Below are 16,693 nucleotides of genomic sequence, written 5' to 3'. Positions count from 1 at the left end.
GCAAGAATTTACCTGACGACTTTAAGTAAGAGATAATCACATTGACCCCAAGTTTCTGGGCTCCATGTACAGTCAATGAGAGAAACAGATTCTCAAAAGCTTCGTGCAGGAGCTCACACATCCCTCTGTAGTAGATACGTTACACAAACTTAATTAAATGCCTGCTGCTTGCCTGCACAGTGGGGAAAAGCCCCCAAAGAATGTAGGCGAGTTAATTCTTATGGATTATCATGATTAGAATTAATGAATAATGACACTAAATATGTTTTGGCTATAAAATAGTGCTAGACACTCCGATGAGCAAAATATTATTAAGCAACTTTCAGACACTAATACTTTCCCATCATTCCAAAGTCAACAACGACCATGTATCCTAAAATCTAGTTACCTGAAATATATCTCTACAGTCTGATAACACTGATTTAGTGTTCAATTTGAAAAAAAAAAAAAAAAAGTGGCAGAGTATCATTCTTTTTCTCTATTACTGCACCTCTAAGTACAGGAATTTCAATTGCATGTTGACGATAAATTTACAATCTTATGCAAATTATTAACAATTTGCTTGGAATTTAACATGAACCTTTAACTGCTTCCAACCTGCTGAGACTGCTTCTAGCCTAGCAAAAATGACTATGCATTTTTTTCCCTCATATTCTTAATAAATATATTTCTTTAAAAACAAAAAAAAGAAAGCAGCACATCTCCTGGGTCATGACTTTGCACAGTATGTAAGTCACTTCAGAAAACCTCAAAACTGTCAGTTTGTAAAATCAATGGAAAAGATGACGTTTGGAATGGGAAGCGTAATTCAGCCACGCTGGCAGCGGCAGGAGCACACTGCGGCAGCATCAATGAGCTGCAATGTGGCACGTTTATCATTAGATAATCACTCCCCCAGAGGATTAGCAGCACACAGATGAACCTTGTGCCACACAACACACTTGGGGTGTCATTAGCTCATGATAACCCCACTCCCTGCCATCTCCTATTGCTTAATTAGAGGTTACAAAGGTTATAATAGGACTAAAAGAACTTGGGCGAACAGAACTTGCAACGAGTGATACCTTAATCAATTCAAAACTGCGGGCTGCACATGTGTAGTCAACAAAGGCGTAGATGGGAGACCAGAAGCATGCATTATGTTTTAAATTAATGAGCTAAAACTTCAGGAGAATGAAGAAATCTAGACGTATGCTAGGCCTTATTTTCCCTTTACAAATTCCAACTTTTTCAAGTAGAATTTTGCCTAATTCAAAAGCCATGTATAAATACTAGAAAAAAAAGAAGGATTTTAGGATATAAAATCCAGGAAATAAATTACCAAGTGCATCCCAAGCAGAAGAAAAAACATCTCCAGGGCGTCTCAAGCAGAAGCCTGCTAAGCTACACACACGTTTGAGAAACTTCATCGTGACTGCAGAATTACAAATCATGCTTCTCCGTTTAAGTGTTTTATTTTTGGTTAAAAATTGCCAGCCATCCTAAACCAGCATGTTTGATGCAGAGCACTGTGGCTGAGAGGTTTAATGGCATGTCTTCTGCTATGTTTTGTAAACAAAGGCCACATTTGCAGATGGAGCAGCCACAGATCTGCTGCACTCAGAACTGTTTTCCAATTCACTGTGAAACATCAATTATCTTTATCAAATAACAGTATCTCATCTCAGTCCATTATCAAGATGGAGTCTTATTTTAGCTGGACTGCAGCCCTACCTGTATATCAAGGCTGGCCGCAGTGCCAGAGTGAGTGAAAGGCTGTGAAATAATCAATAATCATCATCAAATTGTGGTCGACAGGTTGTGAGGATGGAAGTTTTTGATGAAACCTCAACCTTTTTTTGTGCAGCTGATAAAGCTTAACCTTTGCAATACCTGATAACTATGACTCAGTTAAAGGCAGCTCTGCATACACTTAAAAGCTTTGACTGCTCAAAACGCCGCTGGAATCGCTCAGTTGAAGTGGGTAGCACCTTCATGCCATCAAACATCCCTCTGGTGCTGAGCAAGTCAGCGGACACAGAACCACTGCAAACCTGTTTCGGCGATTTTTATATACACCCCCTCATCTTCCAAGAAAGGAGAACCATGCTTGGTTGTAAAGCTGTACCAGTAAAAGGTCAGCCTAAAAAGGACAACCTGTGCATAACAATGAACAGGAACAAGGGAAAAATTGCCAGCAAGTATTTGTCTATTTAAATGCAGGCAGCTTTCTGTTATCCAGAATAAAAGCAGGATGAGATCACACAGATAAAGGAAAAAAACCCATAAAAACATACATGCATTAGGCTAATCGCACAGCAGCCTTTCTGTTGAAGTTGTTATTCTTATTCAGCCCTTTTCTTATGGTAATTTCTTTTCAAAATAGACTTAAGAGAATAAGGTTGTAAACACTTTGTACCGGGTTTTCATTTTTGAGCATAGCATGAGTAATCTGCAACCTGAATACAACCTCCCTGGGAAGAATGAAGAGGTGATTCAGCCATACATTTTCCCTTTTAGCTATCCATCAGTTTCTGCAGAAATAGAAATTTGAGGAAATTTGTCAGAAGTCACATGAACAAGCAGAACGGGAATTTCAAGGAGAATGTACATCTCCAATTTTCTGGGCTGGAACAGCGTTCAGGTAGCACACGGAAACAGAAATTCTACGAGACAAACCACACATAAGCACGAAGTCACCGCTACCTTGAAAACACACACAACCAACCCAACCCCACCCCACCACCTTGACCAGCTTTCTCAGCACTGGAGACGACTGTGGAAGTTTACTGTTGGCCAGACTGAGCAAGTAACGCAAAAACAAGCCGGCATTTTGATTAGACAGCTGGAAAGCCTTCATAAAGCTTCAACAAATTCTGTGGGATCTGGGAATACCTTTCTGCATTATCACTGAAAAATCAGTCATAAACTTCCAGGCCACCACAACATGCCCAAAGGGACAAGCCAGCCCTCACACTGCCTTACAGACGAGCGAGTCCCAGTTGTTCCCCAGGGAAATTCAACCAGAAGAGCTGGCCGTGCAGAGACCCGGCTGCAGAGGACACTCTTGCCGATGGTAAGCCGCGCCATGAGCTGGGGCAGGAGAAGGCCCTCCGTGAGCTCACATGCCGCTGGAGCATCCCTGCGTCCCAGCTGCGGCAACAGCCCATCTTCTGCTCAGGGAGGCTCTTGAGCTCCTCGGCGGTGTGAAGTTTTTGGCCGCCTCAGTTGCAAGAGAGGCGGCTACCGTGTCTGCCTGCACAGAACTACAGCTCAGCTCAAAACCAGTCATTTGGCCTCAGTAGGAAAAAGTAAAAAATAATTAAAAAAAACCTCTCGGGCATTAACTCCTCAGGCTTATCAGGCCATGAAAACCGATGTAAAACCAACAATCTGTTCAGAATATAGTTGCATTTCAATTCGGCAAGTTATTTATTGTCAAAACACCAAATCTGTGGTCCCTTTCCTACACTGAATCCCTGTTACATCGTTTAGCCCATATCAAGATCTCAGTCTCAACCTCCAAGAGACACATGAAGACACTGGAAGGCTAAACCAATAATTAACGTCTATTTCCTGGCAAACCCAGAAGCGAGATGCAAGATTGAAGACTTATTTATACCCATTGCCAGATATTTTCAGAACCTTGCTTAAAACTGCTGATTTTCTCTTCAGACAAAAGAATAAATTGCAACAAAGTCATTTGCCTTTCCAAATAAAAAACTTCACAAGACATGCACTGAGAATTGTAGCCAAATGTAGGAGCTTTGAATGAAGCAGCCAAGGAGCTCACAGCTCATTAACATGGACTCCCACCAATTGTTAGAAAAACCAGGACGTTCCAGGGAAAGGAAGAGAGCTCACGGTATTAGTCGTACCTTAAAGAGCAGAGAGAAAGACCTGAATAATTATAGGCTTACCTACCTGATGCAAATTGCCCCCAAGAAAGGTATGTTTCGTATGAAATTGATACTAATGAAACATTTATATAAATATAATATAAACACTGCCAACAATGTAGTTTTATAGAAAAGAGGTTGTAACAAGCAAGCTTAGTGAAATGTATGGTTTTGATGATAAAAGTCAAAGCCCTCATGTGGCAAGACTTCTGAAAGGCGTTTGGTGCAGTCTTATACATTCCTGGGAGAAATGAAAATGATACATAATGAACAGGTTGGCTGTTAGATGGATTAAATATTGGTTAATCGATGTGGTTTGGAATGCAGCTGTAAACAGAAAAACTGCTGAATTGGTGCATTTCTCCCAGGGTCCCAAAAGGGCCTGTCTTTACCTAAAAGCCATGCAAAAGCTGCTGCTGACAGAGCTTGAGGAGAACACCGAGAGGGTTTGGGGAGGAAAAAACAGAGTGGCACTATCCTTGAGAGCATCCTGGGCTGGCTGGGCCTGCCAGCATCCCTCCAGCCCAGAGGAGCCTCACCTCTGGTTTGTTGAGTACAATGGCAGGACTGTGACCACTGTCTACAGCACTCGCACTTAGGAAACAAATGAACAGTTTCTTACACAAAGTAACAGTTAGACGTAAAACAGGACCTACGGGTCAGAAGTTGAAGCTAAAGCAAAGTCGAATTAGAAACAAAATATAGCTTTAATAATGAAAATAATTAACTATTGAAACAAATCATGATTATTCTGGCAGATTTTTCCATTACTGGAAGATTTAAGATCAAGATGAGATGATCTTCTGAAGATACCCATTGGCCAGTGATGCTGGATTTAAGCGCCCTGCCCCATGCAGGAGGTCAGACCTGATGGTCGCAAAGATCCCTTCTCACTTCTCTCCTTCCCTCCGCCCAGGAGCCGCCAGTCATCAGCTCCCTCCATTTACAATTTCACTTTCCTGAGAGAGACATCACCCGTGATGAATACACACTGAACTGCTAAATGCCGCTCTGGAGACCGCCGATGTCACTCTGATGGATGTGGCACCAGGCACTATTAAAAAAATAAAAAAAAAAAAATCTGCTCTTACAGGGAACTTAGGTCCTCCCTAGGTGTGGAGGGGGCTCAGCATCTCCCAGAGGGCTGCTCGACACACCGCCGGACTTGGAAATCCTCCTACAGAGCCTTTACCTCCCATCGGCTGTCTCTGCATACCGTGTTTTTGAAGGATTTAAAAATATTCTGGTCACAAACCCATTACTTCTCCAGCAATGGAAGATGCTAAATGGATTCAATAGCAAATATTGTATGAATTTATTTCTAAAAATGTGCCAAAGTTTAGCTTGTATTTTTAATAATTCTAATTAAAGCTTCAGAACAAAGTTCACGGTGCAGTTTAGTACTAGAAAATTGCTTATCGTGGAACAGTCCTATTTATGAAAAAGCAAAGAAATCCCCCCACAGCGACAGTTCACAGTAATAATCTAAAAGTACAGTGTAAAATAATATTAGTGTAAAAACCAAAACTATTGCAAAGGAGTCCTCCCCATAATCTCCTCCAAGATATGGCTATTTTATAGTAAAAAATAATTTAACAGATTTGAAAAAAAACCCCCACAGCTAAACTGTTTGATATTTCTATTTGTCATAATTATTTTGGAACTTATTATCAAAGCATCTAAAATTTTAAAAGTGATCTTGACATTTTATGTTGTCTCCCTTTTCATAAAAGGGTTTTTTTTTTCTTTTTTTTTTTTCTTAAGACCCTCACAAATTCTTTTGATTATTCAAACATTTCAAAAGCCGTGCTGATACAGCCTCACACAACCTTTCTCTGCGATTTGTGGTAACAAAGCACAGCCGAATGAGCCTCCTCTTCCGCAAGTCCGCTGCCACCGTGCAGGACGGAGCTAAGCACAGGGCACGGGTCCCACTGCAACGGGGTACAAAGACAACCCTAAAATGGCTCCAACACCTTGCTCCCCATATAACGAAATGGCTCTCCAGAAAGGCGGCAGTTGCTCTTTGGGAAGATCGGTTGGCTTCCAGAGCCACGTAGCAATAAGATAGTATGTTTTATTATGAGTGTCATGGAGACGGTGTGAAAAATCAAGAGCCATAGGCAGTGAGCGGCAATGGGTCAATACTGTTCACCGAGACATTGTGTAGATAATCAACAACAAGGCCCTGGGTTCTCTCTGCGCTGCAAACAGCTGAAGGGCAAATCAATACCGCCATGGGAAGGACACTGCCCGGCTCCGCTCCCCACAATACACCGCTGCTGCTGCAGGAAAGCACCGAAAAACCAAATGAATTCCAACTTCGCTTGTGTCTCACGCTGGGCACTGGGAATACCAAGTAACACTTGGAAAATATTTAATAAATAATTTAACAGAAAAGAAAAAGAGGGGGAGAGAGAACCTAATCTCTATATCAAATGATGGAAAAATTAGTTAAAAAAAGATACGTATTTGGAATACTCATGGAATACAAAGGGGCTGTAATTTCCGTTCTGATTTAGTGTTTTAGAAATAAACTAAAATCCAAAACCCCTGAAACGAATAAGATACTTCCTTGAAAGTAAGATTAAATGTAGAACATATAAAATTTTTAAACGTTATAATTAATAATCTATCTTTTAGAATATTAGGTAGAATTCAGAGGTTAATATGCATATCTGAACAGCAATAATACAAACCAAAAGCAAAATACTGAAATGCTGGCTTTGAAGCAACATTTTACTGGTAGTATTAATAATTGACAACTTGTTAAATAAGTGATAGTAATACAGTAAATTTGACCGGAAAAAACCTATCACATATAAATGTTGATTTATTATTTGTTAAAAAAGGTGATTCTTGACATCCATCATTCTGTTAATCATTAGATGCAATTTCTCTGTCAGCATGTACAACCACCCTTCTTGAAACAAAATAAACATGTGCTGGAAGGAAAAAACCCTATACAAAATGTTTTTTCCTATTATTTCAGTTAAGATGCTTCCCTTTTTTCTTCAAGCAGATGATAAAATTCCTGTCATTAGCACCCTATTTCACCTATAGTGTAAAAATAAAGTAACCGCATTGAGTGTGCATATTTAGGCCAGCAGTTTGCTCTTTGCTCTACTGCTGATAATTACTACAAATTTTTCTACCAACTATAAACTGTCAAATCTGTGACAAAATTTCAGTAACACAAACCCCCACACTGCTCAGATCCTGCTATCAACTGAACTTAAAAGTGATTTTTTTTTTTTTAGCATGGCTGCGTGATGTGAAAAACTAACATTTTAAGCTTTATTTTTGTCACCATAACTATGTTAGTATGCACAGTGCTAAGTTACCAGATTATAGTTCCATGAATTATTCAACACAAACATCACGAAATCAAAAGCAACTGCAAGCAACGAAATCTCTTTCTTTTATGAGGATTTCTGATATTTTTCTTCAGGCATCTCCAGGGCAACGCAGCTTTGGCGCACCGGGGCGGCACCCCGTCAGCGCCAGTGATGCCCCGACAGCCGCCCGCTTCGTCCCCCCGCGCAGCAGCACCCCTGGGGCTCAGGAGCGAGGATCTGAGAGTGAGGAGCTCGTCTTGCTTCTGCACTGAGCCAGCGGACAGGTCCTACAGCAACCACCGGCTTGCCTTGGGGATGAGGAGCCCACCTGCCCTCCTGCCTGCCCTCCTGCCTGCCCTCCTGCCCGCAGCCCCGAGCAGACCGCTCGCACGGGGTGCCCAAACCTGCACAGAGGGATCCCCAGCAGCTCTAGCAGACACGGCTCAAACATCCCCTTGCAAAGGAGGCTCCCACAAGCTCCCACAGCTCACCTGAGCTTGCTGTCTCGATCTCAGAGATGAGAAGTGGTGGCCCTAAAAGTAGGTTTCCAGTTTGAAGCACCAGAGCAGAGATGCTGCGCAGACCAAGTAGGAAGGAAGAGATGTTCGGTTCCAGGAAAAAGGAAGCAGAAAGCCTTTATCTGTCTGCAGAAGGGATTGCCTAATTTTGCACGTGACCCAAAGGAACGGGAACACATCGGTGTGGGCACAGGTTCCCCCCCTGAACAGTCTCACGACCGTCAGTCTCACAGCTGTCGGAGCACGATCCGCTACTGCACATCAAGCCCATGAAGCTACCCTGTCCCGCTTTTGGGAAAGGTAAGCATGAGGAATGTGGGGTGAGCTCAGGGAACCCCACTGTTCACTCAGCTTTTTGAGAAACACGACGAACAACATTTTTAACAATACTATATCTAACTCTGGCTTATACTCGCGTGACATACTGAATTCATTGCTCTCCGTAAATGCTACCAGCAGGTCCGCTGGTGCTGCTCCCCAGAAGCATTTGTGAAGCCAGAGGTGATGGGCAGAGGCAGCAGATCCAGACACCAGGACTGAGCTGGGGAACCACGCACCGCACAGCCCTCCTGCCTGGGAGACGGGAGGCATCCTGACCATGCCACTGGCCATAGCACACTGACCCCCAGCTTCAGCGGGGCCAGGGCAGCACACGCGTGCCTTTGAGAAGGATGCTGGCTGTCTACAACACCTTTTGCCATAAACCGAGGTTTTAATTTAAGCTGCAATGCTTCAACTGATGGAGGGCTTTTATTCCTGAATGCTCTTCATAGCCACTGCTCCCTGATACTCCCTGGGACCACAGGAGGTGACGGTGGTTTAGACTGGCTTTGGTGTGAAAGAGAAGAAAAACTCAAAGATGCACCTCCCCACGCGAGTTCTTGAGCCGTGGGGGTTCGATGACCTGAGTCCCACACCCTACGCTAAGGGATGGCCTTCGTGGTACTTTGGTAATAAACCACCAAAAAAATGCATCGGGAGCAAGTAACAAATCTAAGGGGAGAAGAGGAGGTTCTGCGTTACAGGAACACACATGGGCACAACAGGGACACATCAAAAACGTGAGCTTTGATGTGCAGTTTCATCTGGCAAAACAATATTCAGACAAAATGCCTTTCCGAGTTCTGCTTTTGTGTTGTTTCATAGAAGGTGAGAAGTGAAAGATTCGGGGTAACTCAGGAGTAAGACTGGAATAAACACTGAAGTCGGTCTGTGTGAGCCCAGAACATAAATGAGTATTTTGCCTGAGGAGGATTAAGCAAAATGCAGAGTATGTTACAGAGAAGGAGTTTTTAGGGTCCTCTGTTCTTTTCACCTTTCAAAACAAAGGCTGAAAGTGAGCGTTAAGGCTGCCTGTAAATAAGGCAAAAGGGTAAAAACCAAGGAGAGGAACTGATTATTTAAGCTAAAGGTCAAAGGTGGTACAAAGACTCAGACAGCCCTAACTATATTGGTGTGGGAATAAAAAACCCACACCAAAACAAAACCATTTCTAACCCTTGATATTTTAACCCACCAATGTTCTGGAACAACCTTCCACTGGGTGTTGAGAAACTTGCTCAGGTGTTAGAAGATGCCATGCCTGCTGCAGCAGGAACAAGCCTTCACATCCCAGGGAGGTCCCACCTGCAATACCCACAACTTATTATTCTCCCCTTCTGCTCACCTCGGCGTTAATCTCAATTAATGTATATCCTTAATGAGGAGTAAAAATGGGGTGGGAGGAAGGGGAAAGTAGTTCCCCCTCTTCTTATCCAATAAGTAATTTTGACACCTGATTAAAAACAGCTTACACGTGAGTTGTGATGGGGCAACTAATAAAATTTTCATGTGTATTTCATGCTTTTACTTGCAAAACACTAACATATTTACTAAATGCAAAATTATGTTTATGGCTTCAAGAAAAGATTCAAAGAATCATCCTTTTTTAAAATAGTGAATGACTAAGCAATTTTTTGATAGTATGTTTCCGGTAACTGTTCAAAAAACATTATAAACAGAAAGAAGCAGAATGAGCTTAAGCTAGATGATGGCTTGTGTTAGACAAACATTTTTCTTGTTAGAAATGAAGCAGCAATTAGTACAGAAAGTGAAAAGGTCGCAACAGGAGAGCAGGAGGGAGGGAGGCTGGCCCAAGGGCTCCAGTGCACCCACCGTCCCAGCGCAGGCGACTGCTCACCCAGTTCTTCCCAGATACGTGTCCTAATTCATCCTCCAGTTAAAACCACACTAAGGCAATTAAAATATTTTTATAAACATTTTGAAACTTTAATTTTGAAGCTTTAACTTCTGTACAAAAGTAAACGAGAAATTTGAGCTTTTTTTCCAATTTCAAAACTTTTTAATCTACACAATCCTGAAGTTATTTCACATCTTCTGAGCAGCCTGAAATCCGCAACTGTGAGAAATAATTTAAAAAATCAGATTTGGAATAAGAAACCTGTATCCAATAGATGGCGTTGCCCCCTAATAATCATATATCTGGCACTCACCAAATTTTTCTATCTCATGAATAATAATAAAATCTGCAAAGGACTCTGCCCTAATCATCCCGAAAGTCCTTTCACCCATACCCATCTCTGCTTTCCATGATCTATGTGGAAGCTTATTAAGAAAGTAAGAAACCAAACGCTGTGCATATTCACCAACACATCAAATTAACTGAGCAAATCATTCAGACAATTTACTGGTAGAAACCTGGAGTTAGTTCCAGGAGCCTCAGAGAGCAGGCTGCCAGCTGACACGGAGGAGAGCGCACTTCAGAGAAAAGGCTGGCAAACAGCTACGCACAATCCCCTTCAAACAGCTGGCGGGTATTATGCAGACTCCACTTTAAAAGAACCAAAGAAAAAAGTAAAGGAGAGAAAACCAGGGTATTTTAGCATGCCTGCCAAACCAAGGGCAAACCAAGCCGAAGGGGTGATTTTCCTGGAAGATTTAGCCCTAGACATACATGCAGCTGTAAGCACACTTTGCCAGCCTGCCTACCAGCACTTCTGGGCTTCTGCAAAACTGGTGCGGATCACCAGGTTGTGCAAGATGTGTTACAGACCCACCCAGAACTCACACGGCGAAGCCAGACATGCCGGAACTACCCTGTATACTAACAAACTCCTCTGCTCACCTTGGCCCCAGCTCAGTAGCTGAAGCACGAATTAGACAAAGTTCAAAGTGCAAGGATGACAGCACTGGTTAAATGCCGCTGCTAAATGGAAGGACAGGTCTTGTCACCACTCTCCTTGTGCTCTGAAAGCAGAGACATAAGGAAGCGTACAGCTGTGCTCTTCACCTCTCCCCCTCCAACAGCATCAGGAATTAGCTGTTAGTTTGAGATGCCAGGACTTCCCAGACTTATCTGGACTTCGCACTCTCCCTTTTCAGCCCAATGATGCACACCGAAAGGGATTGTGGTCCGTGTCTCCTAATGGCCAGTGGGAGACGTTCAGCTGCTTCATCATGCTGGCTGCTGGATGGGTGGGAAGAAAGTCACGCAACATGTGCAGGCTCCTTGCACAGACAATCAAGGAAACGTATCTGGAAAGAAGGATACGCTCAGCTCTGCAGCATGTCGGACATCTTGGCTAGGACTGCAGGACAGCAAAGATGCTCAGTGACATCGGATATATCGGTATACAGCAGTTCTTGTGGACCCATTTCATAGTTAAATTAATAAATCATGATCCAAATGACTTAAGCTAAAACAAGATAGAGCAGTCCATATATCCTATTTGCCTGCATTATATAGCTATTTATAAAATAAATCTGGCCATCTCAGCTTCCACAGGACAGCTGTCTAAACAAAATATACCAGAACATACAGTGTCATCAGCTACCAGATTTGGGAAATAAAACTCAAAATTTCAGAACAGAAAACGAACCAGCCGTGTACACCTAAGCATGCAGTTCTGCCAGCAGATCTAGCAGGAAGAAATTTATGCTACCTTCTCTATAATGCACATTTTGTAAGTACCAAAGATAACAGCTTTTAGAAACAACAAAAAAATTATATTGACACACACAGAAAAGAATAAGGCAGATTCAAAATACAGATATTTTATCCAAGCCTTACAAATACTATTGAAATTCAATAAGAAATAATAGCTGATCACATAGTGCAAGGAATAATAAAGAATATTACCAATGAACTTTTCTGAAAAGATACAAACTTTTCTGAAAAGGCAAATACTTTGTCATTTAAACATTTTTAATTCCATGCACTCATTTCAACATTATCCTTATGTATACCCTCTTCTAGGTCACTAGTAACTGGTAAGAAATTAAGTATCTTATTGAACAGCAAAAAACTGTAAATACCTCAAACATAAGCATCATGGCATTTTGTAGAGAGGAGTTTTAGGAAAAAAAACCAAACCCAAACCTTGGTGGATTTTCTTTGTGACTTCTATAGTAGACAAGTATACTGCTATAAACCCTAACTTTTAAAAATCAGATTTTTCATTTATTTCAGAGCAGGGGTATCACCTAACTTTAGGCTTTCATTATTAACCCATCTGTGGCACCCATTCAGTTCCAGTGAATGAAGACAGTAGGGCTCTATATACTTTGAGTCCTTCATTAAACTATTGATCCCCTCAGCATTATCCATAATGTTCCAGCAGCTCAGCATGTCAACTGATGCAGAGCTCGCTGCTCTTTCCTTTCAATAACTTCCACACTTTATGGGGAGGAAGTCACAATGATTTATTTACCTGACATTTCCCAGTCCGGATGTCGTAGAGGGCCACTGAACCATGGCGAGCTCCCACTGCTATTCTGTGACTCCGCTCGTAATAGCTGACCATGTAGAACCTGAATTGAACATTATAACAAGTAACAGGTGAGATCTGACCTGCTTGCATGATGTTAAAATTAATTTGCAATGCCATTGGGTAATTAACATTAGTGCTAGAACAGAGATTTGATTTAAAAATCCATCAGCTGCCAGTTTTCATACTTGGCATTCAGCAAACAAAGCCAACTGATGTTTGATACATTACCACAGAATCAGATCAGATTTATTTATTTTTACTACCCGGTGCTGAACGCTTCCACTGAGTTTGGGAATAATCTATGTGATAATCATCAGGTCCCTGAATGTCCACGGGCATATCTTGTTTACAGTGCAATACCGCAATAATGCTGGATGTCAAATGGTTAAACAAGACAATCTAACACCCCAAATGATTTCAGAGCACTTTTACTTGAATATCAAATGAGAAAAAAATGAGAGAAAGTATAGGGAAGAAAATATGCACACTCATAAATTTTTGATTGGCATTAAAAAAAAAGAAAAAAAAGAAGTCATCAAACACTCTCTAATCCAATAACATCCTCCAGGTGAAAAGGCACCAAGAAGCCTGCAGTAGTCTTTAACGTCCAGTGTGACTGTACAGCATCGATTTGAATTCAAACAATTGCAAAAGTCAAGGAATTTCTACACCTTGAAACATGAGAGAGTCTAAATCCTTATTTCAAATTCAAATCTTTGGGAATATCACTGGGCCTTTCTTATAAAAAGGAGAGCAGACCTGTGAAAACTGCCGACTGCATTTCCAATTAAATTTTACTTCTACAGTTAAATTTTACTATAACAAAGTCTGCCAGAGATTCCTAGAATCAGACCACAAAAATATGTTGCTGACCATATTTACGGCTTCAAACAAGAAACCTTACAACGATCTATCTCCTTGTTCTTCAGGACTCCCAGAGTGCCATAGCAACTGCTCTCATACAGGTACAATACACTTGTTTCTACAGTGCAGGATGGCAGTCAGGAAGAAAAACACCATGAAACATGGTGTTACAGAAAAAAAAAGAAAAATAAGAAAGAAAATCGCTAGTTGTTGTGCAGGAGAAAGGGCAAGGCTAAGTAGCTCAGATGCACTTTTGCATCCGTGTCCATCCGTCCCCGGGCTCTGCCATGCCCACCACCCCTCCCCGGCTCGCCGCTTTCTGTTTTGCCCTTGGACTCCCGGCGGTACCTTCCACAAAATACCTTCCCTCGCCCTTCCCCATCCCCTGCTGGTGGAAGGGGTGCCACCCCCTGCGGAGGGCCCTCCCGAGGTGCGGACCCCCCAGTACCCACAGCCGGGCGCCTGGGACCAGGCTTACCAGCTGCGCCTCCACCGAAGAGGGTGCTGCAGCAGGGGGACGCAGGTGGCTTCAAGCAAGACCGGAGGGGAGGCACTGACCGTGAAAGAGCCGACGGCTCTGCTGGTAATTCCCACTCGAGAGGGCAAGACAATGATTATTTCCTTGTCTAACTCTTACTCTACCTGGCACGGCCAACCGACACAGCGAAGACCTTCGTGAAAGCCTACAAGCCCTCAGACGTGCTATCCCACACTGCACGGGCTGTGGCCAGCACAGAACCCTCCTTTCGCAAAGCGTGCAAGCAGGGTGATGGGCAGCTTTTTAACACTCCCTTTTCTGGGGATACGGAAGTATTTCCAGGTTGCATACCATCTCTGTTACTTTCTTTTGCAGCCAGCATCTGCCTCATCAAACCGCTTTTCGTATTCCTTTGGTCAGTGGCGGCCACACAACTTATTTATTATTGAGTAATAATAATTTCTCATTTATTATTTAGACAACAAAAAGGAGTGCTTAGAAAAAAATCAAAAGCTGTTGGTAAATAGCTCGGGAGCAGGAGAGGCAGGAGCCAGTCATGAGAAAAAAGAAGAGAAAAGGGATAAAGCTGTGGGCAAACAGGTACCCGCAGGGTCTAAAGCCTGCCATACATGCTGAATAAAGCATGGGACTGTAATAAGAAAGCATTTGCATTTTTCACCATTGCATGTCAAACTGCAAACACCTGCATAATTAAAGTGGTGCCCCAGGTGAACAGGCAAGGGGCTATTTTTAAGGCTATTTTATATAACCAGCAAACTTGGGATTTATATATAAACATAAAAACCCCCACACGATGCTTGATCATTACAAGTAAAATGGACTACAACAGAAAGTTTCTATGTAAAACGTTTTATATCCCCATTAATTCTATTACACTACTGAATGGGCGCAGTCCACTTGTCTCCTCCAATAGATTTAGAAAGAGAATATCACATACTGTTATATGTAAGCAAACAGCATTTCTCTCCTTACTGCATTTAAATGCCCATTTAGACAGAGAGCTGAGTCAGTGTTTTTCTTTGAAAAGAAGAATCCATCAGACTAAATAACAACAGAGGGTTTGGGAGAAAAAAAGCTTCAAGGAAATAGATGGTTTTGAGTATAATTTTCTAAAAAAAAAAAAAAAAATTACTCCTTAAACTGACTGTCAGCTCTTTAGCCTCATTCTTTTAACTTTTAGTTAGGTTAGCACTGTTACAACCACAGACAGATTTAAAATATTTAAATCCTTTGCACCCCTTTCTAAACTTCTATATGGTAGAGTTCAATAAAGAATGACATGCTAGCATATATTTAGACTACGCCACAAATTCAGTTTTGCAAGTTTAGCTGGCGCATCCGTATCCATAGCCGGCATCTTAACGGAGACCCTGCTCCGAGTGCTGCCCCATTACTGCTCTGCAGAGAAACTTCTATTGGCCAGCAGACCACTTCTTCCAGCTGTTGGAGGAACTCCGCTGGAACCGACAGAACCGTGCTGCTATTGCTGCTATCAGCTAATCCTCTACATTAACGGACAAGCCCACAGCCTTCCCTTCTACCTTTTTCCAAATGAAAACTGGGTACATCAAGAGAAAGATGGCCCAGCCTCCCCCCGCTGGTCTCCTCACCCTCCCCAGTCTCTTCCACGCATACCTTCAGGTCCTCCGCAACCCAAGTCACGATGCCCAGGTAACATGCTGCAAAGGCTGCAAGCTGAGCGAAAGGGGGCATCCTGCAATGGGCTGACCACTGGGCTACCATGCTGCAGGGTGGGAACCCAGCATAAGCAAGCTGGGTTAAGGACTTTGCAGGAAAATGACCTTTCTTCTTCCACCACATACTAGCAAACACACTTGACAGTTGGAAATGGGGCTGGCTTGGGTTTAATCTGATACTGGAAAAGCCAACAGCAGCCACACTGTGGTTCAGTGAAGGCCCACTAACTGTTTTAAAACCTGAATTAGTGACTGCCGAAGTATCTAAGGGGTTCTAAAACATGGGGTTTTTTTTAAATTAACATTCTAATTTAAAACCAGCACAAAAATGGAATGTTAAATCTTCATTAAAAAAAAAAAAAATGTTGTTTAACACCACAGCTTCATTAAATCTTAATTTCAAACTTCAGTATCTTGCAATAGCCAGAGGGATTCTGTATTAAAGTTTCGATATTCTCCAGTCCTATTTCACATTTAATTCTTTTTTTCTTTCCCTTCTACAGAACGAGGCTTCAGGCTCCCTTGAGCATTACCACAACAGCACCTCCAGCTGATGGACTCAGATTCCTTCAATTATACTCTCCAAAATCCTAGAAATAATCAAGGTATAAAATTTTGTTGTACAACCTCACTTTGTCTAATCCTTGAAATTCTCACTCTGCCTGCAAGACTATTCCCTAGTAAAAAGCCATAAAAAACGCTTGTTATTTTAAATTTAATCTATCTTCCCATGTGAGACTATGCTGTTACACAGCCCGCTTTAACTCAGCAGCCTGTACTAAATACATGACCTGACTGAGCAGAGTCCATCAGGGACCACTCAGCTCCAATGCAACTGCTGAATCTGGAAAAGGCTCAAGTCTAACAGAATTTCGCAACCTTCAATATTATCCTTCGCAATTTTAAAGAAATCCAGAAATATTTCATATTCATTGCATTGTACTTTAATACTTCCTTTATTTTGATAAGAAAAGGGTTTGCATACAGCATGCCAAAAGGCAGTACGAGCCTCTATAAAGAATAACACTTATGGGAAAACCAAATAGACACCATAATCATATGCTGTAAGATATGATATCCAAAAATATCCACAGCGATGGATTTACCTCATCACCACCCATCAGGATTGA

At 42.1% G+C, this 16,693-nt stretch overlaps 1 protein-coding gene across 6 annotated transcripts in view; it reads right to left on the bottom strand.

Moving 5' to 3' along the window:
- WDR7 (WD repeat domain 7) overlaps positions 1-16,693 on the bottom strand; it is a 150,522-nt gene that overhangs the window by 19,697 nt on the left and 114,132 nt on the right. For all 6 annotated transcript variants that reach the window (XM_049795818.1, XM_049795817.1, XM_049795820.1 and 3 more), the window contains one exon: positions 12,444-12,543. In XM_049795818.1, coding sequence (XP_049651775.1) covers positions 12,444-12,543 — 100 coding nt within the window. The remainder of the gene's footprint in view (positions 1-12,443; positions 12,544-16,693) is intronic.

Source organism: Accipiter gentilis, chromosome Z (assembly GCF_929443795.1).
Source record: "Accipiter gentilis chromosome Z, bAccGen1.1, whole genome shotgun sequence".
In the NCBI taxonomy this organism is placed as follows: domain Eukaryota; kingdom Metazoa; phylum Chordata; class Aves; order Accipitriformes; family Accipitridae; genus Astur; species Astur gentilis.
This window is presented reverse-complemented; position numbering and strand designations above follow the sequence as displayed.